Source organism: Salmo salar, chromosome ssa23, assembly GCF_905237065.1.
Source record: "Salmo salar chromosome ssa23, Ssal_v3.1, whole genome shotgun sequence".
Lineage (NCBI taxonomy): Eukaryota > Metazoa > Chordata > Actinopteri > Salmoniformes > Salmonidae > Salmo > Salmo salar.
Genome location: NC_059464.1, coordinates 31,983,472 through 32,011,260, shown reverse-complemented (window position 1 = coordinate 32,011,260; position 27,789 = coordinate 31,983,472). Strand labels below are relative to the sequence as shown.

Genomic DNA, 27,789 nt, shown 5'->3' with positions numbered 1-27,789 from the left:
TGGATAAACACATATTTTACTGTAATTTTACTTCTGCACTCCATCACTTATGCAATAATATTAACTTGAGACAGAATACATGCACATCGTCTTATTTAGAACTGTAATATAACAACTGTTTTAAACCTCTGTAAATTGTTTACATCGATTGATTTTCTGACTTCCAGTTGTTTCCACGGGCCCCATGTGTGATAGTTTTCCTTGTGAAATTAGTTACATGGAAACAGCATTCCCAGAGAGTGTGTTTTTGCTAGTTGTAATCACATCTCTGGGCTCTGTAATGGTTGCTAATGAGATGTAGTGCATGCGCAGCTTGACTTATTCCCCTGCTGATTGCAGTGGCACAGCACACTGAAAACCAGGAGAACATTAGCTCCTTGTATTGTAGTGCAAACAAATTAGTTGCATTGCCAAACACACTAAGTATTACAGATACAGATGTATTCAATTTGATCAGAAAAGGTTTTTCACTGTGTCTACACACACTTTTTGTATTCTCACAGAAGACTGGTTTCTGGTCAATATGCAATAGCCTACATTTCTATAAATAAGCCTGTATGGTCTGAAATGTTGCCAACTTTTTTGATAGATTTAAATTCTTCTGGCTATATATTGTGGCACCTGTTTTCACTCTCCTCCAACTCAGAGTAGCAGTAGGCCTAGATAGTATGCATTACATCTGATACTGTACAATATGGGCTGAGGCTACTCTCTCTATATCAGTCACATCCTACATATTGATGACATCTGGTTTATCAGTAACTTCTCAATTCTCCTATGCCACAAACAAGCAAGTGATGTGATTGGTTGTTTAGGAGGTGGTGTGTGTGTATAAGACGTGTGGTAACTGTAGCTTGTTGCCATTTCTGGAGCAGAAGGGTCTTATTCTCACAATGCTGGTATGCTCTCTCGCGTACTCTGAACTTCCTTATTGTTTTAGTTTGCTGGGTTACTGTTTCAAGTCAGGGCACCTTCACTCTGCTCTCCAAGTGTCTGTGATATAGGTGAGTCTATTGCTTCCCTCAGAAGGACTTATGTTTACAGCATGTACAATGTATTGTATTTGTTTGCTCTTTTAAAAATCTCAGCGCACGCACACTTCAAATCTCGTGCATTTGTAATTTTTGTCACCACAAGCAATTTTATGATGCACTGAAACTTTTCAACTTCCACTACTGCAAAAAGCTGACTTAGTCCTGCTTGCAAATGAACCAAGCTATTTCTTGACATTTGTATGTGACCTTTTGCGTTTTAATCAAATGTTCCCTGTGTTGCCTTTTCAATTAGTGTGAGATTTGAACTATTTTGAACTATGTCTCCATGTCATCAGCAGTAACAAAACAATGTCCTCTGATGATCTACTGCTGACTGAGGTTATATATTGTGGGGAAAAACAACATTTGTGTATTTCATCTCAAAGTCTGGGTTGTTGGAGGAAGTCGCCAGGTTAATTTGGTGTCTTTATTAAATTTGAGCTCAAATGACCTTAGTGTATTACGGTATGAGGAGTTTGCCATGGAGGTATGCTCTGTCTTAATGAGTGGGTGGCATGCTTTAGTTGGTTGATTTCCCTCTACTTAGATAATGGGTGATTCAGTTCATTATTTGGTCATTCATGTTAACACCCTTACAGAAAAAACATGTGGAAATGAGTTCATATTCAAATTGACATGCGAAAACAAGTGTTTGTAACACTTCACATATGATGACATTTTCACATGTATAGTTTAAGGTTATCACGTTACCACATTAACTTCACATAAGATCACACGTAATCATATGAAAACGTGTTTTTGGAGCACTTCACGTGATCACATGTAAAATGAATGTGTTTTCTTTGTAAGGGCATGCTCTCCTATCACGGTTGGATACAAAGCCTAACCTTAAACCGTTAGCTGTCGCTCAGCATCTTAAATAAGCATGCCCCATTCAAAATATGTAGAACTAAGAACAGATATAGCCCTTGGTTCACCCCAGACTTGACTGCCCTTGACCAGCACAAAAACATCCTGTGGCATTCTACATTAGCATGGTTTCGCCACCGCGATATGTAACTTTTCAGGGAAGTCAGGAACCAATATACACAGTCAGTTAGGAAAGCTAAGGCTAGCTTTTTCAAACAGAAATTTGCATCCTCTGGCACTAATTCCAAAATGTTTGGGACACTGTAAAGTCCATGGAGAATAAGAGCACCTCCTCCCAGCTGCCCACTGCACTGAGGCTAGGAAACACTGTCACCGCCGATAAATCTACGATAATCGATAATTTCAATAAGCATTTTTCTATGGCTGGCCATGCTTTCCACCTGGCTACCCCTACCCCGGCTAACAGCTCTGCACCCCCTGCAGCAACTTGCCCAAGCCCCCCCTGCTTCTCCTTCACCCAAATCCAGACAGCTGATGTTCTGAAAGAGCTGCAAAATCTGGATCCCTACAAATCAGCTGGGCTAGACAATCTGGACCCTCTCTTTCTGAAGTTATCCTCCGCAATTGTTGCAACCCCTATTACTAGCCTGTTCAACCTCTCTTTCATATCGTCTGAGATCCCCAAAGATTGGAAAGCTGCCGCGGTTATCCCCCTCTTCAGAGGGGGAGACACTCTAGACCCAAACTGTTATAGACCTATATCTATCCTCCCCTGCCTTTCTAAAATCTTCGAAAGCCAAGTCAACAAACAGATCACCGACCATTTCGAATCCCACCGTACCTTCTCCACTATGGTTTCCGAGCTGGTCATGGGTGCACATCAGCCACGCTCAAGGTCCTAAACGATACCATAACCACCATCGATAAAAGACAGTAGTGTGCAGCCGTCTTCATCGACCTGGCCGACTCTTTTCTCTGTAAATATCAATGATGTTGCTATTGCTGCTGGTGATTCTCTGATCCACCTCTACGCAGACGACACCATTCTGTATACTTCTGGCCCTTCTTTGGACACTGTGTTAACAAACCTCCAAACAAGCTTCAATGCCACACAGCACTCCTTCCGTGGCCTCCAACGGCTCTTAAATGCTAGTAAAACTAAATGCATGCTCTTCAACCAATTTCTGCCCGCACCCGCCCGCCCGACTAGCATCACTACTCTGGACGGTTCTGACTTAGAATATGTGGACAACTACAAATGCCTAGGTGTCTGGTTAGACTGTAAACTCTCCTTCCAGACTCACATTAAGCATCTCCAATCCAAAATTAAATCTACAATCGGCTTCCTGTTCTGCAACAAAGCCTCCTTCACTCATGCTGCCAAACATACCCTCGTAAAACTGACTATCCTACCGATCCTTGATTTCGGTGATGTCATTTACAAAATAGCCTCCAACCACTCTACTCAACAAACTGGATGTAGTCTATCACAGCGCCATCCATTTGGTCACCAAAGCCCCATATACTACCCACTACTGCGACCTGTATACTCTCGTTGGCTGGCCCTCGCTACATATTCGTCGCCAAACCCACTGGCTCCAAGTCTTTGCTAGGTAAAGCTCCGCCTTATCTCAGCTCACTGGTCACCATAGCAACACCCACCCATAGCACGCGCTCCAGCAGGTATATTTCACTGGTCATCCCCAAAGCCAACACTTACGTTGGCCGCCTTTCCTTCCAGTTCTCTGCTGACAATGACTTCGACGAACTGCAAAAATCACTGAAGCTGGAGATATCTCCCTCTCTAACTTTAAGCATCAGCTGTCAGAGCAGCTTACTGATCACTGTACCTGTACATAGCCAATCTGTAAATAGCAGACCCAACTACCTCATCCCCATATTGTTATTTATCTTCTTGCTCTTTCGCACCCCAGTATCTCTACTTGCACATCATCATCTGCACATCTATCAGTCCAGCGTTAATGCTAAATTGTAATTATTTAGCTTCTACGCCTCTATTTATTGCCTTACCTCCCTACTCTTATGCATTTGCACACAGTGTACATAGATTTTTTCTATTGTGTTATTGACTGTACGTTTCTTTATGTGTAACTCTGTGTTGTTGTTTTTGTCGCACTGCTTTGCTCTATCTTGGCCAGGTCGCAGTTGTAATCTGTTTAGGTGTATATATATATTTTTTAAAACATTAGCTGTTTTTTGTGTGCTGTAGAATGTGGAATAATGGTCACTGTGGAATAACTGTATGAATACATTAGGTTTCACTAGGGCTGTGCACAGTGTGTTGTGAGTCTGTTGGTCGTTATAATTAGAATTGAAAAAGCCTGCTAAACCCCCTAGAGTTGATGTCCGTGCCCCCATATAAAATAATTAGCATAATAAAAAAATCCCCATAAAAATCTGTCAGTTTATGCTAGAGATATTTATTGGATGCGTCTCAATACACCGCATCCGCCGATGTCGCACTTCCTCATCTGCGGTGAAAGGTGTCAGAGCTAGAGCGGTATTTGTCAGCCATGAGACATCCCGAACGTCGGTCTCCTCACAGAATTGTCTGTAGCGTTCGAACAGTTTGGCCCACAACTATTATGACCCCTCTATTGAAAGAGAACACGAAAGTGTTCTCTGTTTTGCTCCATGTCCCCCACAAGCGTCTTGGATCTCTGATATCTGTACAGCCGATCTGCCAACTTCTGTCTGAGGCGTCCGAACAGTTTGGACTACACACTAATATTACCCATCTGTGGAAAGGTGAGACTCTCACAAACACATATGTCAGTTGTTTTGCTCTAGGATGCCCACAGACTCATCTGAAGGTCCCTGGTACCAGTTGAAAAAATGAATGGAAATGTATATGGAGACAGTTTAGTGCCTTCTTAAAAGTTCCATACAGTTTAGTAGACTGTAATGGGTTAATTCTACAGTTTTTACATACTTCATTATTTAAATAACTTTATACTTATCTTTATCAGTTAAACATCTTTATCAGTTAAACAAGATAATTTGCTTCTTTATGTCACACCTTGATCTGTGTCACCTGTCTTTGTGATTGTTTCCACCCCCCTCCAGGTGTTGCCCATCTTCCCCATTATCCCCTGTGTATTTAGACCTGTGTTCTCTGTTTGTCTGTTGCCAGATTGTCTTGTTTGTTCAAGCCAACCAGCATTTTGTGTCTCAGCTCCTGCTTTTTCCAGTTTCTCTTTTCTCGCCCTCCTGGTTTTGACCCTTGCCTGTCCTGACTCCGAGCCCGCCTGCCTGACCACTCTGCCTGCCCCTGCCCCTGAGCCTGTCTGCCGATCTGTACCTTTGCCACCATCTGGACTACCGACCTCTGCCTTACCCTGAGCCTGCCGCCCAGTACTGTTGCCCCACCTCTGGTTTCTGACCCCTGCCTGCCTTGACCTGTCTATTGCCTGCCCCTGTTGGAATATTAAACTATTGTTTATTTGATGTGGTCTGCATCTGGGTCTTACCTTCATACCTGATACTTTGTGTCTCTCATCCATTATTTTGGACAGTTTAGATTAGGCCAACTGGCTTTCTCATTTATCATTTGAGCTGAGTAGTGCTGTGTGTTCAAGAGTAGAATGGTTTCAGATCTAAGTGATTATATCCTATGACTTTGGTTTTGATTATCTGCTGTGTGACGAAACATGTTTTTCTGCTGTGACCAAAGATTTTTCCCAGAAAGATGAACAGAACAATTCCCGGCTTAACCCACTTTGTCAGGGTTTTTGGAGACGACTCTCCCCCTCCCATGGTAACCTGAAATTGAGAGAATATGAGGGGACTAGAGTGGGTAGCTAAAAGGTCTGGTCTCCTCCTGCAGGCTCCTTTAGAAGATGGCGGAGAGCTCTTGGGAGAGGGGTGGGGAAGGGGGGGACATGGGGAGAGAGAGGTCACATGGGCTGGGAGTAATTCTGAGTATTGCTGCAATGCTGGCTTTGTTAGATTTTGCCTGTTTTTAGGACATGGAATCAATGTGTGCATTTGCAAATTGGATGTTATACTTTACCATTTGGATGAGTCACATGACTGCTGTGGCAAAATTTCCCCATCACAACTCATATAATCAATCTGAATGAATTGTTTACAATTTTAGCTAGTTAGAAGAAGTGAATTTCTGTACCTTTATTTCTATTCAGATGTTTTCACATCTTCTCAGCTATTGTTGACCTTTAGTTGCAGTGCAGTAACCACTTGCTGAATTATTGTAGCCTTTAGTTGTTATACCATAAGGGGGTAAACACCTACCCACACAGAACAATGACGGCCTAGGAACAGTGGGTTAACAGTGGGTTAACTGCCTTGTTCAGGGGAAGAACGACAGATTTTTACCTTGTCAGCTCGGGGATTCGATCTAGCAACCTTCCGGTTATTGGCCCAATGCACTAGCCACAAGGCTACCTGCTGACCCAAATATACCAACCACACAATGGAAAAGAGTACTTCCTGTTATTTGTTTACTGTGACAGTTTCAAGTCAAGAAAAGATTGTCAAAGAGTTTATGATGCTCAGTCAAGTTCAGGCTATCAGTCATCATCCCAGTATGGAACCAGAAGTGTAGAGAGCAGAGAGATAACTAAATCTCTATGCACACAGGACTCTACCCACACACTCACATATACTTACACTGATACCCCAATACACACACACACACACACACACACACACACACACACACACACACACACACACACACACACACACACACACACACACACACACACGCACACACACGCCCACACACACACATGCTTACTGACGCCACACACACTCACACACACACACATGCACACACACACTTTCATACTCACCACATACGCTGCTGCAACTGCTCCACATATGCTGCTACTACAGCTCAGTCTATCATCTATCCTGTTGCCTTGTCACTTTACCCCTACCTATATGTACATAGCTACCTCAATTACCTCCGTACCCCTGCACATCAACTCGATACTGGTACTCCCTCTATATAGACATGTCATTTTTACTTGTTATTTTTATTCGTTCACTATGTATTTATTCCCTCTGTTACTATTTCTTTTTTTTTTGTCTTTAACTCTGGATTTTTGGAAAAGGATTTGCAAGTACCGATTTCACTGTTAGTCTACACCTGTTGTTCACAAAGCATGCGGCAAATAAAATTACATTTTGATTTGAGATAAGACTTCAGGTATAGTGGGCTTTTTTCTTTACAACCACTGATAGTTCATTGCATTTTGTCAAAGTCACATATGCTTTGTCATATTTTACTGGCCGCACAATTCAGTCCCATAAATGTGATGTTAATGTGGCTAAAATATTATTATGTGGCTAAGAGATTATTGACTCTTTTCACTAAATCATGAATTGATGGTCTTTGTTAAAAATTGAATTCATGCATGTTTTGCTTTTGCAGCCATTACCTACGGTATGTCTTATGATGGGAAAAATCTCTATCTTTCTGTCATTCCCACATGTGGGGACATTATAATGTTGGTGTCTATGCGCTGCTTGTAGATACTGACTGCGTGTATGTGTGCGCATGCGTGTGTGTGTGTGTGTGTGTGTGTGTGTGTGTGCGCTAGGAGGGAGGCTCAGGCAGATATGTGTTAGCTAATGCTGTCTGAGAGCAGCTGGGCAGGGCTAATAAACGAACAATAACACAATGACATCACCCAGAGAGAGAGTGGGGGCGCGTGCAAGCGAGCCAGAGTAAGGGAGAAGCTCAGATGCAGAGAGGCAGGAGAGAGAGAAAGCGTGTGTGAGTGGGAGACCACTGGACAGTACTCACTCAACACTGACAGGGGGATACAGCTCTTTCCAGAAGATTTTGCCGATTTTTTTTTTTTTCTTCTCCCTCTCTTCCATTGCACCTCTCCCCCTCCCCCTTTCCCCTTCCCCTCATCCTCTGTCAGCCCGTCTCAGCCTCTGCTTCCGGCTGCTCCTCCGGGCATGCTACTTAAGCCAAAGTATGGCCGCTTTCGCAACGCCTCTGTGACCTCCTCCGACGACCTGATGCAGAGCTTAGCCATGAGCGGCAAAGTGGTGGCCACCCCGGTGGTCCTTTCCTCCGCCCCCAGTCTGCCGCTGCCCCCCCTGCCTCCTCTGGAGTCCATCCCCGGGTCCTCCTCCGCAGCCCCGGCCCTGGCCGACTCCCCCTGCCTGGACGGGGAGCAGGACGCCACCACCACTTTCTGCATGCTCATCCCCAGGATGCCTCAGTGGAAGTTCTCCAACACTCTGCTGAGCAGGAGCCCCTCTAACTCCAGCTCCAGCAAGGACTCCGGCAAGACAGCAGCCCCCTCATCGCAGGGCTCGCACGGCCCCAGTGGCCCTTCTGTCCCCAGTGGTCCCGTGGCAAGTCTGGCCGCTGTTTTGAACTCCTGTGACCCTGTGTGTGTCACCCCCTGTTCCCTACAGGCCATCAGCAGGCAGAGATCTGCAATGCGCTCAGCCAGTCCAGGGGGCCACGGAGCAGGGGCTGCAGAGGGCACAGGGAGCCCTGGGGGCCACAACGGCTTCAGGACAGGGATGAACCGCAGGACCAGGGTGGAGGGCATGTGGCTGGGAGGGGAGGACTTCAACCAGAAGGGCAGCTTCATCCACAAGCCCTCCCAAGGATGGCTGCACCCAGACAAGAACATCACAGGCCCTGGGGCCTCCTACATTGTCAGGGTGAGTCACCATGCGTGCAGTCCCTCTACAGCTCTCTGCATTACCCACATATTGTTTTCATTCTGTGTATATTAAAGCATTCCTGCATTGCATTTTTTTAAGGGTTGTCTTCCGTGCTGTTAAATACTGTATCTGTCAGGGATAATTTGACAGCTTGTTGATGCTTTCCACCCAGAGTTCCTGTTATGTTGTTTACAAACAAACCTGTAGAATAGTGAATAATTTAAATCCCTTTCGGAGTAAAGCTTTAATAAGACAACACTGTCAGAAAGATATCCTGTTTGCAGATGACATTGGGACGTCTCATTCCTTGGAAATAATATCAGAATGTTAAGATGAGAAACCACCCTAAGTGTGTCTCTTGGATACAATGGGACATTAGGATGCCGGGCAGTGTGTTATGCAGCCAATGTGTCGAGGCTGAGGAGTTAGATGGCTCTCTCTGCTTTATGTGGTGTGATGTAGTGGGCTGGGGAGACTGCGTCAGCCTTCAGGCTTTCGGGTGGGTGGATGTCAGTTGAGTGAAATAAAGAGAATGGAATCGTAAACTGAACAAGAAATATTGCATGTGGTGAATGAGTGATACGTGGAGTGAGTCAGAATCTATATTAATAGAATGTGCATAACAAAGCACAATAATTTAATGAGGTTCATCTCTAGTTTCAATGAAGTGTGTGTGTGGGAGGGGCATGCTTTGTGATTAGCCTGATTGCGCCTAACTGAAGGATTGGATGTCATGTTACTTCAGACAGACAGACATACATTACATCGTCGTAATCAGTGACAACGGTTATTTCCTTGTTACAAATCCTGATGGTAGTGGATATTATGGTATGTGTTATCGCACATTGAGTTAAAATACACCTGAAATAACAAATTATAGTATTGTTGATAAAAAGCTTTTCCTGATCTCCCAACACAGAAGCAAAAAAGCAAATATACAAAGATTTAGATATCATTTCCTGGTCTAAGCTGGTGACTTTGGCTCACAAAGGGTTACATCCGAGGCAGAGTGTTTGACGTCAATGTCAATGATCTCCCCCTCCTTTACTCCCCCCAGCCTCAATAAAACGACATGGCTCTTTATTAGCCCAGTCTAGGCCCAAGCACGCTTTGTAATTACATTACACACAGGCACCATTCATTCCTATATTCAATTACATTTAATCACAGTCATTTGCATCACATGTACTGGGGTAGAACTAGCGTGACATAGCAGGGTATTCTAGTCCATCTGTCGTAGCAGACAGCAGAGAGAGAACACTCAGCCAGGGGTTTCCCTCAGCTCTAATCCTGCTTTCCTCACATGCCTAACATAGTCCGCAGCTAAGCATGCTACAAGGAGAAAAAATACCAAAGAGCATTATAGGAAGTATTTCAGTACTGTTATGCCCTGCACCAGTTTTCATTAGCAGTTTGCTGTAGCCTACCATTATAATAATATTTAAATGGCCCCTGCAGCCAGCCAGGCAGATAAGATGGCAGTGTGTGTATATATATATATATATATATTACTGTCTGTATGACAGCAGATTTCTGCTGCGCTAAAGCTTTTCTCTCTGCCATCTTTATATCTTTATATCTTTATTTTTTATTTAACCTTTATTTAACTAGGAAAGTCAGTTAAGAACAAATTCTTATTTACAATCACGGTCTACCAAAAGGCAAAATGCATCCTGCGGTGACGGGGGCTTGGATTAAAAATAAAAATAAATGAAATAAAAATATAGGACAAAACACACATCACGACAAGACAGACAACACTGCATAAAGATAGACCTAAGACAACGACACAACATGGTAGCAACACAGCATGGCAGCAGCACAACATGGTAGCAGCACAAAACAGGGTACAAACATTATTGGGCACGGACAACAGCACAAAGGGAAAGAAGGTAGAGACAACGATACATCACGCAAAGCAACCACAACTGTCAGTAAGAGTTTCCATGATTGAGGCTTTGAATGAAGAGATGTGTGCTGCTGCCATTGTTTTTATTGTTGTTTTTTATTTTCTTATTTTACCAGGTAAGAAAAAACACATACTCATTTACAGCAACGACCTGGGGAACAGTTACAGGTGAGAGGAGGAATGAGCCAATTGGAAGCTGGGGATGATTAGTTGGCCATGAGGGACAAGTTGGGAATTTAGCCAGGACAATCACCCTTACGGCCTTCCCTGTGGCTCAGTTGGTAGAGCATGGTGTTTGCAACGCCAGCATGGTGTGTGCAACGCCAGGGTTGTGGGTTTGATTCCCACGGGGGGCCAGTACAAAAATAAAAAATACATGTAAAGAAATGCATGAAATGAAATGTCCAGACGCTCTGGATAAGAGCGTCTGCTAAATGACTAAAATGTAAAAATGTACAATAAGTGCCATGTCATCTTTAGTGACCGTAGAGAGTCAGGACACCCGTTTAACGTCCCATCTGAAAGACAGCACCCTACACAGGGCAATCACTTTCCTGGGGCATTGGGATATTTTTTTTTAGACCAGAGGAAAGAGTGCCTCCTACTGGCCCTCCAACACCACTTCTAGCAGCATCTGGTCTCCCATCCAGGGACTGACCAGGATCAACTCTGTTTAGCGTCAGAGGCCAGCCAGCAGTGAGATGAATGCCACATCGTCTTCTCTCTTCTCTGCTGGAAGGAGACACAGGCAGACAGACAGGCAGACAGACACCATTGTGCACATTTCCTCCTAGGCACTTCCTCCCTGTCCCTGCAGCCAGCCGACCACCCCGGCAAGCTGAGGCAGCAGCTGTGGTGTGGTGGTCCTGCATCTGCCTCTTCCACAGCCATTCCACCGCAATGCAGGCCTTCTGAAACCAAACCCACACAGCTGCCATCCATCCACCCTGACCTGGAAAACTGCAACATGAGAAATACTAAGAGTTATTCAGTGAAAAGAAAAAGACTTGCACCTTGGTTGGACAGTAAGGTAGCGACAGTGCAGTATAACTTTTCCACCTAGAAACATGAGCCCCTAGCCAGTATCTCCCTGCATCTATCTAGAGAGCCGAGCATCAACAACATAGATATTAGATCGACTTCGGCTGGAGACTTGAACAGGATGTTCTTGGAAAGAGGGACCAAATTTGCCTCTGTAATATGATAGATACCCTTTGTTGACCGTCACTTCCTTCAAGGCAACGCAACAGTGAGGATGGCGTGTCTTTCAGAGGAAGAGAGCTGGCTAAGAAGAAGGACACATTGTCACGCCCTGACCGTAGAGATCCTTAGTATTCTCTATGTTTGGTTAGGTCAGGGTGTGACTCGGGTGGGAAAGTCTATGTTTTCTGTTTCTTTGTTTGTGGGCCGAGTGTGGTTCCCAATCAGAGGCAGCTGTCTATCGTTGTCTCTGATTGGGAATCATACTTAGGCAGCCTGTTTTCCACCTGTGTTTGTGGGAGGTTATTTTCTGTTTAGTGTCTGTGCCTGACGGAACTGTTCGCTTTCATTTTGTTGCTTTTGGTTATTCTTGTTTGAGTGTTTCTTGAAATAAAGTATCATGAACACTTACCACGCTGCGCCTTGGTCCACTTCTCCTTCTAACGACGTGCGTTACAGAACCTCCCGCCTAAAACGGACTGGAGAAATACTGGCAGCGTGGCCAGGAGGAGTGGACATGGGAGGAGATCCTGGACTGCAAAGGGCCCTGGACGCAGATTGGGGAGTATCGCCGTCCAAGGGAGGAATTAGAGGCAGCAAGAGAGGAACGGCGACGATACGAGGAATTAGCACGGCAACGACGGAAGTCTGAGAGGCAGCTCCCCAAAAATGTTTTTGGGGGGGCACATGGGGAGATTGGCGGAGTCAGGGTTTAGACCTGAGCCAACTCCCCGTGCTTACCGTGGGGAGCGTGTGACCAGTCAGGCACCGTGTTATGCGGTGATGCGCACCGTATCTCCAGTGCGCATTCACAGCTCGGTGCGCTCGTTGCCGGCTCCCCGCATTTGCCGGGCTAAAGTGAGCATTCAGCCAGGACGGGTTGTGCCAGCTCAGCGCTCCTGGTCTCCAGTACGCCTCCTCGGTCCAGGATACCCTGCGCCAGCTCTACGCACTGTGTCGCCAGTGCGCCTTCACAGCCCAGTGCGTCCTGTGCCGGCGCCCCGCACTTGCCGGGCTAAAGTGAGCATCCAGCCAGGATGGGTTGTGCCAGCCCTATGCTCCAGACCTTCAGTGCGCCTCCATGGCCCAGTATACCCTATGCCTGCTCCACGTACCAGGCCTCCAGTGTGTCTCCCCAGCCTGGTAAGCCCTGTGGCAGCTCCACGCACCAGGCTGCCAGTACGTCTCCTCAGTCCGGTGAGACCTGTTCCAGCTCCACGTACGAAGCCTCCAGTGACGATCCATGGTTCGAAGCCTCCAGTGATGATCCATGGCACGAAGCCTCCAGTGATGATCCATGGCCCAGCGCCTGTAGTGATGATCCATGGCACAAAGCCTCCAGTTATAATCCATGGCCCGGAGCCTCCAGTGATAATCCATGGCACGAAGCCTCCAGTGATGATCCATGGCCCGGAGCCTGTAGTGACGATCCATGGCACGAAGCCTCCAGTGATGATCCAGGGCACGAAGCCTCCAGTGATGATCCATGGTGCGGAGCCTGTAGTGACGATCCATGGCACGAAGCCTCCAGTGATGATCCAGGGCACGAAGCCTCCAGTGATGATCCATGGTGCGGAGCCTGTAGTGACGATCCATGGCACGAAGCCTCCAGTGATGATCCAGGGCACGAAGCCTCCAGTGACGATCCATGGTGCGGAGCCTGTAGAGACGATCCATGGCGTGGAGCCTCCAGCGACGGTCCCCGGTCCGGAGCCTCCAGCAACGGTCGGCAGTTCGGAGCCTCCAGCGGGGTTTCCCAGTCCGGAGCCTCCGGCGATGATCTACGGTCCGGTTCCTCCGGCAACGATCCAGTGTCCGGAGCCTCCAGCGACGATCCATGGTCCGGTTCCACAAAAGTGGGGGGAGCCCCAAGCGGAGGGGGATCTGCGTCCCGCACCGGAGCCTCCACCGAGAGGAGATGCCCACCCGGACCCTCCCCTATAGGTTCAGGTTTGCGGCCAGAGTCCGCACCTTTGGGGGGAGGGGGGGGGGTACTGTCACGCCCTGACTGTAGAGATCCTTAGTATTCTCTATGTTTGGTTAGGTCAGGGTGTGACTCGGGTGGGAAAGTCTATGTTTTCTGTTTCTTTGTTTGTGGGCCGAGTGTGATTCCCAATCAGAGGCAGCTGTCTATTGTTGTCTCTGATTGGGAATCATACTTAGGCAGCCTGTTTTCCACCTGTGTTTGTGGGAGGTTATTTTCTGTTTAGTGTCTGTGCCTGACGGAACTGTTTGCTTTTGTTTTGTTGCTTTTGGTTATTCTTGTTTGAGTGTTTCTTGAAATAAAGTATCATGAACACTTACCATGCAGTCCCGTGTGGCTCAGTTGGTAGAGCATGGTGTTTGCAATGCCAGGGTTGTGGGTTTGATTCCCACGGGGGACCAGTATGGGGGAAAAAAAAGAATAAGTAAAAAATTTATGAAATGTATGCATTCACTACTGTAAGTTGCTCTGGATAAGAGTGTCTGCTAAATGACTAAAATGTAAAAATGCCTTGGTCCACTTCTCCTTCTAACGACAAGCATTACACACATTTTCTGAATTTCTCTGGAATGTTTCTTGGAAATGCTGCATCACAGGTTTCCGGAAGGGAGTATTGGAGATTATGTCTGGGGGGGCAGAAGTAGAGTAGAGCGCTTGGAAGCACAGTGTATCATCCAAGAGAGTGACAATGAAGGCATTGAGAAGGAGAGGGAAAAGGAGGGAGAGGAGGAGACTGTCTGACTGATGGAAGACTTCCCCTGTCTCCTAATCTGGTTAGGGTGCTTGTTTAGCTCTCAGGCAGTGGAGTTAGCCTGATTATTTCTTTCCCTGTCTCTGGCAGCAGCCAGCCACAACAACAGATCCAGACAAACTACACATACAGTAACAAGACATTGATTGAGCTTGAGTCAAATGAGGATGCATAGGTTGGCTAAGCTCCTACACCTGTGAAAGTGAAGGACTACAGTATACCTACCCCATACACTGCATGTGCAACACATTAAGAACGTTCTTCCTAATATTGGTTTGCCTCAATTCATCATGGGGTCTACAAGGTGTTGAAAGAGTTCCACAGGGATGCTGGCCCATGTTGACTCCAGTGCTTCCCACAGTTGTGTCAAGTTGGCTGGATGTCCTTTGGGTGGTGGACCATTTTTGAGACACACAGTAAACTGTTGAGCATGAAAAACCCAGCAGCGTTGCAGTTCTTGACACAAACCAGTGCGCCTGGCACCTACTACCATACCCCGTTCAAAGGCACTTAAATATTATGTCTTGCCCGTTCACCATCTGAATGGCCCACATACACAATTAATGTCTCAAGGCTTAAATATCCTTCTTTAACCTGTCTCCTCCTCTTCATCTACACTGATTGAAGTGGATTTAACAAATGACATCAATAAGGGATCATAGCTTTCACCTGGATCCACCTGGTCAGTCTATGTCATGGAAAGAGCAGATGTTGCTAATGTTTTGTGCACTCAGTGTACATACAGCAGGTTGATACTGTATAGTGGAAGCACAGTCAACTTGGTGTGCTCTTTAAAAGTAGCACAGTAATGCAAATGGGTCTGCGTAGGTGTATCAGTCAATCAGTGAGAAGTGTGTGTGTGTGTGTGTGTGTGTGTGTGTGTGTGTGTGTGTGTGTGTGTGTGTGTGTGTGTGTGTGTGTGTGTGTGTGTGTGTGTGTGTGTGTGTGTGTGTGTGTGTGGGTTTACTCGGCTGATTTATCTGTTGTCTATATTGGTGTTTGGTTTAAATTGGCTTATATCTATGATGTTTATTTTACTCCGATGCTGATATGGTTCAGTAATACAACCCATTTAATGTCCTAGTATACGTAGCATACGTATGGTGTATAATAGTATTTTTGGTAGTTGATGGGAGTTTCAGTGTGACTAATAACAGACTCCAGTGGAGCCCTGGTGATGAAGTAACCTCTCCCAGAGCACTTTCCCTGGTCCCCCGTGACACACACTCTCACAAACACACACCCACACACAAAACACGCATAAACACACACACACACACATGCTCCATTGGGGCCTCTGAGGCTGCAGCTCCCTAATCTAATACCCATTATTACCACCTTAACCTGACCATTACCCCGTCCCTAACACTGCCTGCAAATGACTGGGCCTCAGTCATATTGACTATGTTACTATATAGGGTATTAGTACTATGGTAGAGATATTTTTCATTCTGTACAGTAATGTGTTAACCATTCTGGAAATACATGCCACACTGTGTGTGACCCATTGCCGTAGGGCCATGTATCAGTGAAAAGGGCGGTCATGACAGTTCCTGTCTTGTAAAGCACTGTATGTATTAACGACCCTCTAATTGGATTGAGAAAAGGAATCTGTAGAAGAATAAATCTGGGTTGGAAATCTGTCATGTAATAAAGTATGTTTTTTTTTGTCTTTGCAGTACATGGGCTGTATTGAGGTGTTGAAGTCGATGCGATCGCTGGACTTCAACACTCGGACCCAGGTGACGAGGTAAGCGAGAGTTGAGTTTGTCCTGCTTGTGATGAGTCAGTAGAACCCGATCTGAGCAGAGGGAGAAGGTAAACACAAGTCACAGTGATACCAAATCAGGTAGAGATTCACAGGCATGCCAGCCCTGCTTTCCCCTGTAATGATATCACTAGAAGGCCCAGAATACTGTGTGACATTTTGACTGAGCTATTTATGCATGTAAATGGCACATGTGAGCTTTTGCTGTGTGCGTGACTGTTGGCACTCACACGTGTGTTTGTGTGTCTGTGTGCGCGGGGCTCCATGCCTTAGTTGGAGCAGTGTAGTCCCTCCCTATATTTCTCTCCTCCATGATCGATTGTCAGTAATCTGAGCCCACACACACACAGGGCTTAAGTGCTGGGGAAGAGGCAGAGATGGAGTGATGAAGAGATCTATTATTGATAATGCTCACTAATGACTGTGGAGAGCTGAGCTGCAGTGGTCCACATGGACTCTACCCTGCCTGTCTGTGGGAGACAGAGTAAAACAACAAGGAAGAAGGAAGTGGGAGAAATATAATGTTTATATGGTTTAAAGAGCAGAGATTGAAGATGGATGTATTTATGACAGTGTTATGGCAAGATCTATGATATAATGAACTTACCAGTGCTCCATTTTAATCATTTAGTAACGAGCTCAGTTGTCATTGCTTTCAGAATGACATTTGTTTACACTATACCGTTATTGTTTAAGGATGTTGAAGAACAGTTTGGGATTTGTACATTTAACCATGCATTCCGAATGAATGAGTTTTTCCTGTTCTGCTTCTATTAGTTTTTTTCCTGTTGTGTATTTTCTGCAGTCGTTTGTTATTGGCAGCTTAACAAAAAGCCTGACATTCCCCATGAAACAACTTCAAAGACTGCCTGGAGATTAAACCACTGATTATTTGTTGGTCCAGCATGAGTCTGAAGGTCCTCTTTGACAGGTCATGCAGTGTCATGGTTTTGGACCAATATGCTCCAATGGGACTGTACTTGGCCAGGACAGAGACTGCAGACTAACACACCAAAACACTCACGCCCAGGATCCATGCACTGCTATTCTCCCAGGCCTCAAGTTGAGTCACATGCAAATGCTGTTTTTCAAAACTCTCTTAAAAGTTCTTTACTAGAGATGGACGGTGATCCTTGACTCTAGCTGGCGTCACCACCTGTCCCCTCTGTCCCCTGACAGACCCTGTGTTCCGGCTATCTCTGCCACCACACAAGGGGACAACATCATCAGACATCATCACTCATTAGTCCCCAAGGCTGCCCATGCTCACAGTTAGAGCAGCTTAATGGCATAGAATACACTGCAGTAGTGCACCACAAAATGTGGCTCTCCCATTGCTTCTGAATCAGGAGAATAAATGGAGAGGAAAATGAAGGCTAATCGAATAGAGCCTAATGAGCCCATAAATCCTCAGACCAAGACATCAATCATGCTGAGATGTTTTTGTTCCTTACCCAAACAGAATTTACTGGGGAGAATGTGCTTATGTGAACTCAGCTGAATAGGATATTGATATTAAGTGTTCCTCCTGTTAGCCTTGTGTAAACTGAGATTAGACATCTTCTGTCCTGCTTTGTTCTGAGGGACCTCGCCGTGACCTTTGAAGTGAGATGGATTGGTGACCCCTGACCTCTGACCTGAGGCTGAGGGAGGGGCTACTGACCTGCTTTCTCTATAGCTTACGTAACCACTTCACCCATAGGCTGTCTATAGGTTGATGATGAAGGAGTACAGTTAGACTGTTCAACCTTTTCCCATGTAGCTGCTTGATTTGAACCCCTAGCCCATATCCTCTTTAGTAGATCTGAGTGGATTGGCTAGGTGTATCCAACATGGCAAGATGCTCTTCTAGCCTATCAAAGGGCAAGATGGAAATATTACCATGATGCTCAGATCTAGAACTCTTCAAGGGTATGGTTAAGGGGGAGATATGGGATTCAGTATGGCTGTAACTGTCTCGTCTTAGTGTGTTGTCATTGTGACCCCTCCGCCTCTCCTCTTTCCCTCTCCACCCACCCAGGGAGGCCATCAACAGACTGTGTGAATCTGTGCCTGGGAGTAAGGGGGCCTGGAGGAAGAAGGTGGGTGAAAAAATCTGTTGATGCAACACTGTAGTTAAGTGTGTGTGTGTGATGCTAACCCAGGCTCTGTGCTCCTGTCCTGAAGAACATTAACAAGGCCCTGCAGTCCATCATGGGGAAGAGTAACCTGCGCTTCGCTGGTATGAGCATCGCTGTCAACATCTCTATAGAGGGCCTCAACCTGCTCATCCCCACCACACGACAGGTTAGGGATCCCCTCTCTTCAACTAACCACAGAACATAGCACAGGATATCACACCCAGGGCCATCATTGGAGTATGGCAGTCGCCATATCCTAGCTCAAAACCAAAAATATAAAAGCAGGCTACAAAAAAGTAGACCAAAATGATTCCAATCCCGATTAAAATGCAACGGCTGTTTAGTGTGTTGGTTGGCTGGCTTTATGACCATACAGAGCATCGATCGGAGAGAAGCTGCCAGTCTAGCCTGCATGCCTTTCTCTCACTTTAAAGTGGAACTGAAACACTCAAATCAACCTACATCATTGCTTTACATGTCGATGTTAGGTTTTCTTGTTGAATGTGCTTTTAGAACATAATATTATACATTTTTTGAGCACCTAGCACAAGCTTCGAGAGATGTGGCCGCAGCCATATTGAAACAGCGTCATGGGAATGGTAGAGCGTCCGTCTGCCTACTTTACTCATGGATTTTTTAAAACAAGACTCTGATCAAGAAGTGAATAAACTTAAAGTTTAAACTACCAATTTGAGATGGAAAAACAACTAAATACACACAATCATGTTAACAAGCCTTTATAATCCGGTTAAAAATCCACTTGCATACATTTTTGAGCTCATTCAGCTGTAGGCTACATTACAGTGATTTTCACATGGGCAGTGGATCTACTTTTACCCGACATTATGTAAGCTAGCTAAATGCATGATGTCCACAAGAACGAAGTTGGTAACTTGCATCGAATAAGCCGGAATAGTCCAGTCAAAAACCCACGTTTTTGTGTTCATTTAGCGAGTAAGGTCTAACTGTGTTAAACAGTTTTGACATGGGCATCGGATCATACTGTGTTAGACGAAGTTAAGGCCTTTTCTCACCAACTGCTTTGCGATCTTTTTGTCCAAATCCATCTTATTTTCATAAACTGTGTTTTTATTGTTGTCAAAATGAAAGCATTCTCATTGAGGCTACTAACATGCATTGTAATCTGTGCTGCCTGTCAGACGAACCATTCAAGGGATGTCATTGGTGACACGTTATCAAGATGGCGGCACGTAGTAGTCAGATGAGGCAATTTCCAAACGTTTTAACATAAATATGAGTTTTAGCAGTTTTAAGGGTAGCATCATGCTTCTTTATCACATTTGGTTAACAAAATCACCTTAACTTACTAAAATATTTCAGTTCATCTTTAAGAAGGCAAAGAGCAGAGACAGTGCCAGAGAGTTTGCTTTACCAGTCAGACATTTAGGCAGTGCACCGATTGATTTGAATTTGATGTCTGCATTTGACCTCGGCCTAGTAAGCCTCGTGGCCAGCTGTTTTATGCATCTGTTACTTTCACATTAATCTCGGCATTTGAAGTTGGCCTTGTTGTGACTTGATACCGTGTATTATGCATCTATTTCATGTTGCACGGTATGGGCCTTTCCACAAGTAAATGCATCATTTTATGATGCGGTTGACATTGTATATGCCGTTCCACGGACATTTAAACCTATTATTGCGGTGATAATTAATGGCTGGGGTCATTTTTGTTTGTTTTTGTTGTTCTCCAAATAGCATTTTAGAGTTTTTCAATTGTGTAGAAATGCAGTAAATGACATTCAACTTCCCCCACCATGGAGAGGTGAGACCAATGGGGCTAGCTAATGCCAAGTGTGTGAAATGAAAGGTGTGATCAGGCGCGTCAGTTCAGCTAAACCTAAGGAATGACAAAGCTAGGGAATGACAAAGCTAGGGAATGGCAAAGCTAGGGAATGACAAAGCTAGGGAATGACAAAGCTAGGGAATGGCAAAGCTAGGGAATGACAAAGCTAGGGAATGGCAAAGCTAGGGAATGACAAAGCTAGGGAATGGCAAAGCTAGGGAATGGCAAAGCTAGGGAATGACATGCTAGGGAATGACAAAGCTAGGGAATGACAAAGCTAGGGAATGGCAAAGCTAGGGAATGACAAAGCTAGGGAATGGCAAAGCTAGGGAATGACAAAGCTAGGGAATGACAAAGCTAGGGAATGACAAAGCTAGGGAATGACAAAGCTAGGGAATGGCAAAGCTAGGGAATGACAAAGCTAGGGAATGACAAAGCTAGGGAATGACAAAGCTGAAGATGTGATATTGATGTGGTGAAGGACTGATATAAAGTCTGCACCTTCCTTTCTTTCTCTCTCTCTTTCACAGGTGATAGCACACCATCCCATGCAGTCCATCTCCTTTGCCTCTGGGGGAGACACGGTGAGAGTTGGCAGCATAAGTGCACTTTAGGCTTTCCCTGTTTTCCTCTGTCTGTTTGTTGAAATGGGCCTCTTGGTAGACTGCATGTCTGACTTGGCTGCTTTTGACCGTTTTCCAATCCTGTGACCATCTTATTCAATTATATTCTAATTCATCAGAGTTTATTGAGGTTTTTCCCTCTGTTGCAGGACACGCCCGATTATGTTGCTTATGTGGCCAAAGATCCAGTCAATCAGAGAGGTATCTTCAGTTCACCATTCTATTTCATAAACAGAAATAATATGTCTATTATACGTCCATGCAGTTTCTTCCTGGTATTAAACGCATGAGGGTTTACTGACAATATGGTTCACTAACAGTTGTTAAAGATATTGATGTTTCTAACTATTCTTTAAAATATAAGTTGTTATGCTCACAGGGGTGTTGCAGCGCTCACATCCTCTGTGTTCTCTTCAGCATGCCATATCCTGGAGTGTTGTGACGGTCTAGCCCAGAATGTCATCAGTACCATCGGCCAGGCCTTTGAACTGCAGTTTAAACAGTATCTCCACAGCCCTCCCAAAGCCATCCCCACCATGGAGAGGTGAGACCAATGATTTATATATACACTAGATCAAGCCTGATGAGGAGTTGGTTATTTGAATCAGCAGTGTAGTGCTAGGGCCAAAAACCAAACGTTACCCAGGACCAAGTTTGAGAAACCCTGCAATAGATGACTGATAGGAGACGCTGGGTTGAAGCCACCGTGCCTCCACCATTGCAAAAAATAGTTAGGAAGCTAAAGAAATGCATTTATTGCATTAGTTTTTGCCACGTTTATTCTATTACAGACACCTTTGTGCATACTTTTAAATTAGATCATGTGAGCTAAACATAAAAATGTAAAAAGTATAGAAAAACATATAAAACAATGTGTATTTTTGGGCAACCTGACCAAATTCACATAGTAAGTTAGAGATCTGTCATTCTCATTGAAAGCAAGTCTAAGACGTGGTAGATCAGTTCTATGTTCACTATTTCTATGCTTCCCATTCTTATGTTTCGTTTTTTGCGTTTTTTACTTTGGTTTTGTACACTAGCTTGAAACAGCTGAAAATACAATATTTTTGGTTATGAAAAAGATATTTCACAGCGGTTTAGATGGTACAATGATTCTCTACACTATACTTCCTTGTTTTGTCACATAAACTATTAGAGTTTTAGCAACCAGGAAATGGCGTAGCGACTTTCTGCATAGTGCAACTTTAAAGTCAGATTTTTTGAGATGACTAATGTTACTGTCCCCACTACAACAACATAAAAGACTTAAATACACACAATGTATTCATCCTATGTGGTTAGCACACATTGGTACAGTGCAAGCATGGTGTCCTATTTAAAGCGTTGACTTGCATTTTACACTGACACACACTAAACTTGATATGAAACTCGTCCTTTTTTCTCTCGGTCAGGTGTTAGAAATGTGATATGCTGCGCTTAGATTTCAGCCCATCGTCCTGTTTTGAGCCCAATTAAATCAAAACGGTTATTTAAAGTGTAATGTGTTTCGCTGTGTCACCGGGTAGACGGAAGAACTCTACTGTACCTGCTCTGCTCTTGATTCAAATGTATCTCCTGCTACCAACAATATAACCATTCAAACCTAGTGTTTTATGTTATCGGCTGTGGAGGATGTGTCTGATCCCTTTTCCTTGTCACATTTGGAAATTCAATTACCTCTATTCTAACCGTGTCACCTCAGGAACATCAGGACAGAGGACTCGGCGTGGGGTGATGACGAGGACTCCTCGGAGCATGACTACTACAACAGCATCCCAGGGAAGGAGCCTCCTGTTGGAGGAGTGGTGGACTCGAGGCTGAGGCCTTGTACGGCCTTGCTGGGCCACGTCCACAGCCAACCACAGAGCAAGGCAGTGCAGGTGATTCCCCAGCCTCCAGGATTACCTACATAAACCCTTTGATCTAGTATCTGTGGACACACGACTGATGACCTTGCCTGCCTTTCCCCCATAATGTCTATAAGAGAGAGCTGTGGGCTTACAATAGCAGTGAACTCAATAACTGTAGATGTGCCTGCTACATAGTTACAAGAGATAGACATCACAGGAGATAGAAACCAGGCCTCTGGGTTGCCTAATTGGTGAGAGGAAAGTCTTCCTTATACCCTACAGTCTATACTGAGGATTCAAACATATGGTGTCTGTAGAAGTGTATTACATAGGCAAGAAAGGGACTATTTATTAACAGGTGGTCTGAAGAGTCATAAAGAAACACATGTCTACTATTAGTAATGCTAATGAGATTTTGTGGAATCTGTTTTTAGATGGGTTCTCCGGCCAGGAGAGACACTGCGTCCTACCCCTCAGGTCAGCTGTGCTACGAGCTTCACTGGGACACTGAGAACAACGGCAGCTCAGGTGAGACACCATGTGGCCTGATATGGTACTGCAGGACACAATACTGCAAGTCATAGGCATTATAATGGTTGGGTAAATAATTCATTTTCATTCCCATATCATTTCACCAAAGTATATACACTACATGGCCAAAAGTATGTGCTCGTCAAACATCTCATTCCAAAATCATGGGCATTAATATGGAGTTGGTCCTTCCTTTGCTGCTATAACATCCTCCACTCTTCTTGGAAGGCTTTCCACTAGATTTTGAAACATTGCTGCGGGAACTTGCTTCCATTCAGCCACAAGAGCATTAGTGAGGTCGGGTACTGATGTTGGGCGATTAGGCCTGTCTCGCAGTCGACTTTCCAATTCATCCCAATTATGTTCGATGGGGTTGAGGTCATGGGCTCTGAGAAGGTGAGTCAAGTTCTTCCACACCGATCTCGACCAACCATTTCGTTTTGGACCTCGTTTTGTGCACGGGGGTATTGTCATGCTGAAACAGGAAAGGGCCTTCCTCAAACTGTTGCCACAAAGCTGGAAGCACAGAATCGTCTAGAATGTTATTGTATGCTGTAGCATTAAGATTTCCATTGCTCCAGAGTCCAATGGTGGCGAGTTTTACACCACTCCTTTTGACGCTTGATCTTAGGCTTGTGTGCAGCTGCTCGGCCATGGAAACCCTCCTGACGAACAGTTCTTGTGCTGACGTTGCTTCCAGAGGCAGTTTGGAACTCGGTAGGGAATGTTGCAACCAAGGACAGATGATGTTTGCACGCTACGCGCTTCAGCACTCGGCGATCCCGTTCTGTGAGCTTGTGTGGTCTATCACTTCGCGACTGAGCCGTTGTTGCACCTAGATGTTTCCACTTCACAATAACAGCACTTACAGTTGACCAGGGCAGAAATTTGACGAACTGACTTGTTGGAAATGTGGCATTCTATGACTGTGCCACATTGAAAGTCACTGAGCTCTTCAGTAAGGCCATTCTACTGCCAAAGTTTGTCTATGGAGATTGCATGGCTGTGTGCTCGATTTATACACCTGTCAGCAACGGTTGTGGCTGAAATAGCCAAATCCAGTCATCTGAAGGGGTGTCCACATACTTTTGGTAATGTAGTGTGTTAGTAAACTGAGTTGTGATTGACAGGTCTGACATCAGATGGGTACCTGCGGGCAGATGGCCATCCCCCGGGAAGTAGGGACTATGAAGAGCACCTGTATGTGAACACCCAGAGTCTGGAGGGCCTGGAGCAGGGAGCAGAGGGCCATAGGGGGGCCAGGGGGCCAGACAGCCCCAAGAAAGACATATTTGACATGAGTGAGTCTCATCAACAGCTACCCATCTGCTGAACACAGCCACTGACACAATAGAGATACCGTTATTATTCAAGATGTGGGGAGTATCTGGGCAATTGGGTTGGCATGTATGGATGATGTCATTCATGTTACAGGTTCCGTGTGTGTGCCATGCATGTGTTCTCACTCTTCCTGGTTCTCTGCAGAACCCTTTGAGGATGCTCTGAAGATGCACGAGGCCGGTGGTAACGGTGGGGTGCGTGTGTTGGAGGACCAGTGGCCCAGTCCGCCCCGGCGTCGTGCCCCTGTCGCCCCCACAGAGGAGCAGCTTCGGCGGGAGGCCTGGTACCATGGCCGTATGAGCCGCCGGGACGCTGAGAAACTGCTGGTCCGAGACGGGGACTTCCTTGTACGAGACAGTGCCACCAACCCAGGCCAGTACGTCTTGACGGGCATGCACTGCGGTCTGCCCAAACACCTGCTACTGGTCGACCCAGAGGGAATGGTGAGTGATAACCGCTGAGTGATAAACAATATTGGATGGGGAAATGATGGTCTATGGGGCTGGAGAGTATACAGAAGACTCAAGGCTACTTATGCAAAAATGTCTACCAACCTGTTTTCACTTTGTCATTATGGGGTAATGTGTGTAGATTGATGAGGATTATTTAATCCATTTTAGAATAAGGCTGTAACGTAACAAAATATGGAAAAATTCAAGGGGTCTGAATACTTTCTGAAGGCACTTTAAATAGTTTACTGAAATGATGTCAGTCACCTGAAATGTGAATTTGTTTATTTAGCTACAGTCAAGCATTAGCATTGTTGTGCTAGTGCAAAACATGCTAAAGAATAATAGTGGTAGCACCCCTCTTAGCAATTGCTCCAGAAAGCTGATACTTGTATTTTTTTACTTAGCTACAGCCTAGCATGAGTATTGTTGAATGCAAAACAATGGTGGTGGGAGCATCCCTGTTAACATGCATCAAGAAGTAGCCATTTAAACTCTTTGTGACCTACTAACATCTGTTAGCCCACTCCTCCCCGTCACTGCCAGGTACGAACCAAAGACATGCTGTTTGAGAGTATCAGTCACCTGATCAGCTACCACCTGAAGAACGAGCTGCCCATCGTGGCAGCCGAGAGCGAGCTGCACCTCAAACAGGTGGTCCGGAGGAAAGAGGGGACAGCGTTCTGGAATGGTAAGAGACAGAAATGACAGCCCAAAGTGATTGTGCTCAGCACTGCCTAGTTCTATTTGAATTACTGTTTTGTGATAACCTTTGTTTCAGTGTGGGCAGTTTATTGATACATTATAGTGTTTTAATAAAGTTTATGTTGTAGATTTTAGTGTTCTGCTGGTCTAGTTCTTTAGTATGTGTTTGATTGATATCCTTTGAAAGTTTTCCAATTTTGCCTGTTTTACTAGGAGTCAGAGGTGTGTCCATATAACCCCCAGGGAGGAAGATCTTCACTTTGTCATATCCCCAGAATCAGAGCTTTCGCAGGGGTAGGAGAACACAGGCAACTCCCTCTGTCCAGGACCCAAGGGCATGGCTGCAGTACCTGGCTGCCTCCGACAGTGCCGACAAACTTTCCACCATCTCCACCTGAACTCTCAGTATACAGTCATTAAGCTAACCGACACCTCGGAACAGCCCAGCCAATCACAAGGATGGAATGTGAGGTCACAGAGGGTCACAGTCACATACAGTAGTTGTTCCATAGGAAAGCATCATTTTTGAGTGCATGATGATGTTGCACCTCATACTGAGTCTCATACTGCTGATGTCATACGCAGTCCCAGAATGATTTGGGTTCCCTGTGTCTTTCAACGGACAAATGTGAACATTTTAAATGATATGTGAGAAACTCCTGGCAGCAAAATATCACTAAATTGTTTTATCAGAATGCAGTTCTTTGCTCCTCAGACATTGGGATGCTTTAATGGACTTTTATAAACTGTTCATCTGCAGCAGCAGCACCTTCATGATTTATTCATATGTAATCTCAGGACCTAATTCTGAAGGCGTTAAATATCTGATTGCATGAATTGAAATATGCTTCAGAGATAGAGTACTAACCAGACACCAACCTTGAAAATGTGTCTGTCTCACTGTCCCATCAATATCCACAGGAAGTCTGCATAACACAACATTGGGTATATACAGTTGGCCAAAACACATGGGTAGAACTCCAAATATCAATGTGTTTAATATTAACCACATGCTTGTCAAAGTGTTTGTATGGGACAGTCATAGCTCGTCAGTGAATACCTACCCAAGTTGTGTGTTACCATGCCTACTGTGTGAAGTTATCACACTGGTCAGAGCCTGTGCTCTCAGAAGGCAGACTACACTCAGTGTAAAGATAATTAAGACCCATAAAATAGTTCAGTGCCTTAATACTTGGTGTTTCATATCTTTCCTCCCAAATCACTTGTGCAGTATCATACATTCTATATATACCACAGCAGAAGACAGTAGTGTGTGCTGCATGTATGTATGCCCTGAGAGCAAATGGCAAATTTTCTTGCCATGCCAAATCACACTTTAATCAATGAATGGACTGAAAGTCAAATCATCCCTTTTTATTGTGAAACTTTCTATAAGCTGCTGATTGGGGGGGGTGTAAATACTGTAGAACACTGGCTGTCGTCTTTTGTGTGCTTCCTATTCTATTGTACCAGTCCTCCAATCAACACTCTTCATGAGCATAGGCCCTTACTGATTTGATCACCATCCTGTGTTGTTAATGGCAACATGTTTTATCAATAGATAGGGGATCTCCTGGTATCTGCTGTGTCCTTGTCTCAGTCCAGGCACAGGGAGACAGAGAGGACATGGCTTTCTGTGATGTTAGTGTACTTTACAGTATGCAACTTTTCCAAATGACCCCTTTGCTTTATCAGGCCTTTCTTGTATCTACTCTTCTTTGAACTAAATACATTTTTTTCAATAAAATGTGTCAAAATTAAGGTTATTCAAATGTGTGTGGTTTGTGTTGGATCCAATCCACATCATTCGGGGTGGCAGGTAGCCTAGTGGTTAGAATGTTGGACTAGAAACTCAAAGGTTGCAAGATCGAATCCCTGAGCTGACAAAGTAAAAATCTGTCGTTCTGCCCCTGAACAAGGCAGTTCCTAGGCCATCATTGAAAATAAGAATGAGTTCTTAACTGACTTGCCTGGTTAAATAAAGGTAAAATAAATAAAAACTCTTCCTCTGTCTGGATTGATTAGGAATGTAGGCTAATGTTGATGTTTTAAAGTGAGATGTACATACAGTATGGAGTGGCTCCATGAAAAGTCCAGCTGTCAGGCATTATTTGAGCACATGGCCGCCCCCAATGAAGACTGGTCTTTTCCATTTGAAGGACCCATGAGTGCCAACATGTGAAGTTCCTAGAAGTATGTCAAATG

At 44.9% G+C, this 27,789-nt stretch overlaps 1 protein-coding gene across 3 annotated transcripts; it reads left to right on the top strand.

The window, feature by feature from the left end:
* Positions 1 to 853: 853 nt before the first annotated feature.
* Positions 854 to 27,345, top strand: shc2 (SHC (Src homology 2 domain containing) transforming protein 2). 3 transcript variants are annotated; one of them, XM_014169718.2, is made up of 14 exons: positions 854 to 1,004; positions 8,289 to 8,543; positions 16,070 to 16,140; positions 18,179 to 18,239; positions 18,325 to 18,444; positions 20,616 to 20,669; positions 20,858 to 20,909; positions 21,126 to 21,252; positions 22,411 to 22,588; positions 22,993 to 23,086; positions 24,220 to 24,390; positions 24,575 to 24,873; positions 25,402 to 25,570; positions 25,798 to 27,345. In XM_014169718.2, exons 2-14 carry the CDS (start codon positions 8,313 to 8,315, stop codon positions 25,818 to 25,820), a joined length of 1,650 nt encoding a protein of 549 aa, XP_014025193.2. In that variant the 5' UTR covers positions 854 to 1,004; positions 8,289 to 8,312; the 3' UTR covers positions 25,821 to 27,345. The 3 variants fall into 3 exon arrangements, with proteins under 3 accessions (XP_014025193.2, XP_014025189.2, XP_014025191.2); XM_014169714.2 differs by lacking the exon at positions 854 to 1,004 and having other exon boundaries at positions 6,699 to 8,543; XM_014169716.2 differs by lacking the exon at positions 854 to 1,004 and having other exon boundaries at positions 6,701 to 8,543; positions 25,426 to 25,570.
* The last annotated feature ends 444 nt before the right edge of the window (positions 27,346 to 27,789 follow it).

Bases quoted from the DNA above. Each gene is read 5' to 3' on its own strand.
- shc2 (XM_014169714.2), top strand. From the start codon at position 7,821: ATGCTACTTAAGCCAAAGTATGGCCGCTTTCGCAACGCCTCTGTGACC. The intron at 20,670-20,857 runs GTGAGAGTTGGC...CCTCTGTTGCAG, and splicing joins TTGCCTCTGGGGGAGACACG to GACACGCCCGATTATGTTGC. The intron at 24,874-25,401 runs GTGAGTGATAAC...AACATCTGTTAG, and splicing joins TGGTCGACCCAGAGGGAATG to CCCACTCCTCCCCGTCACTG.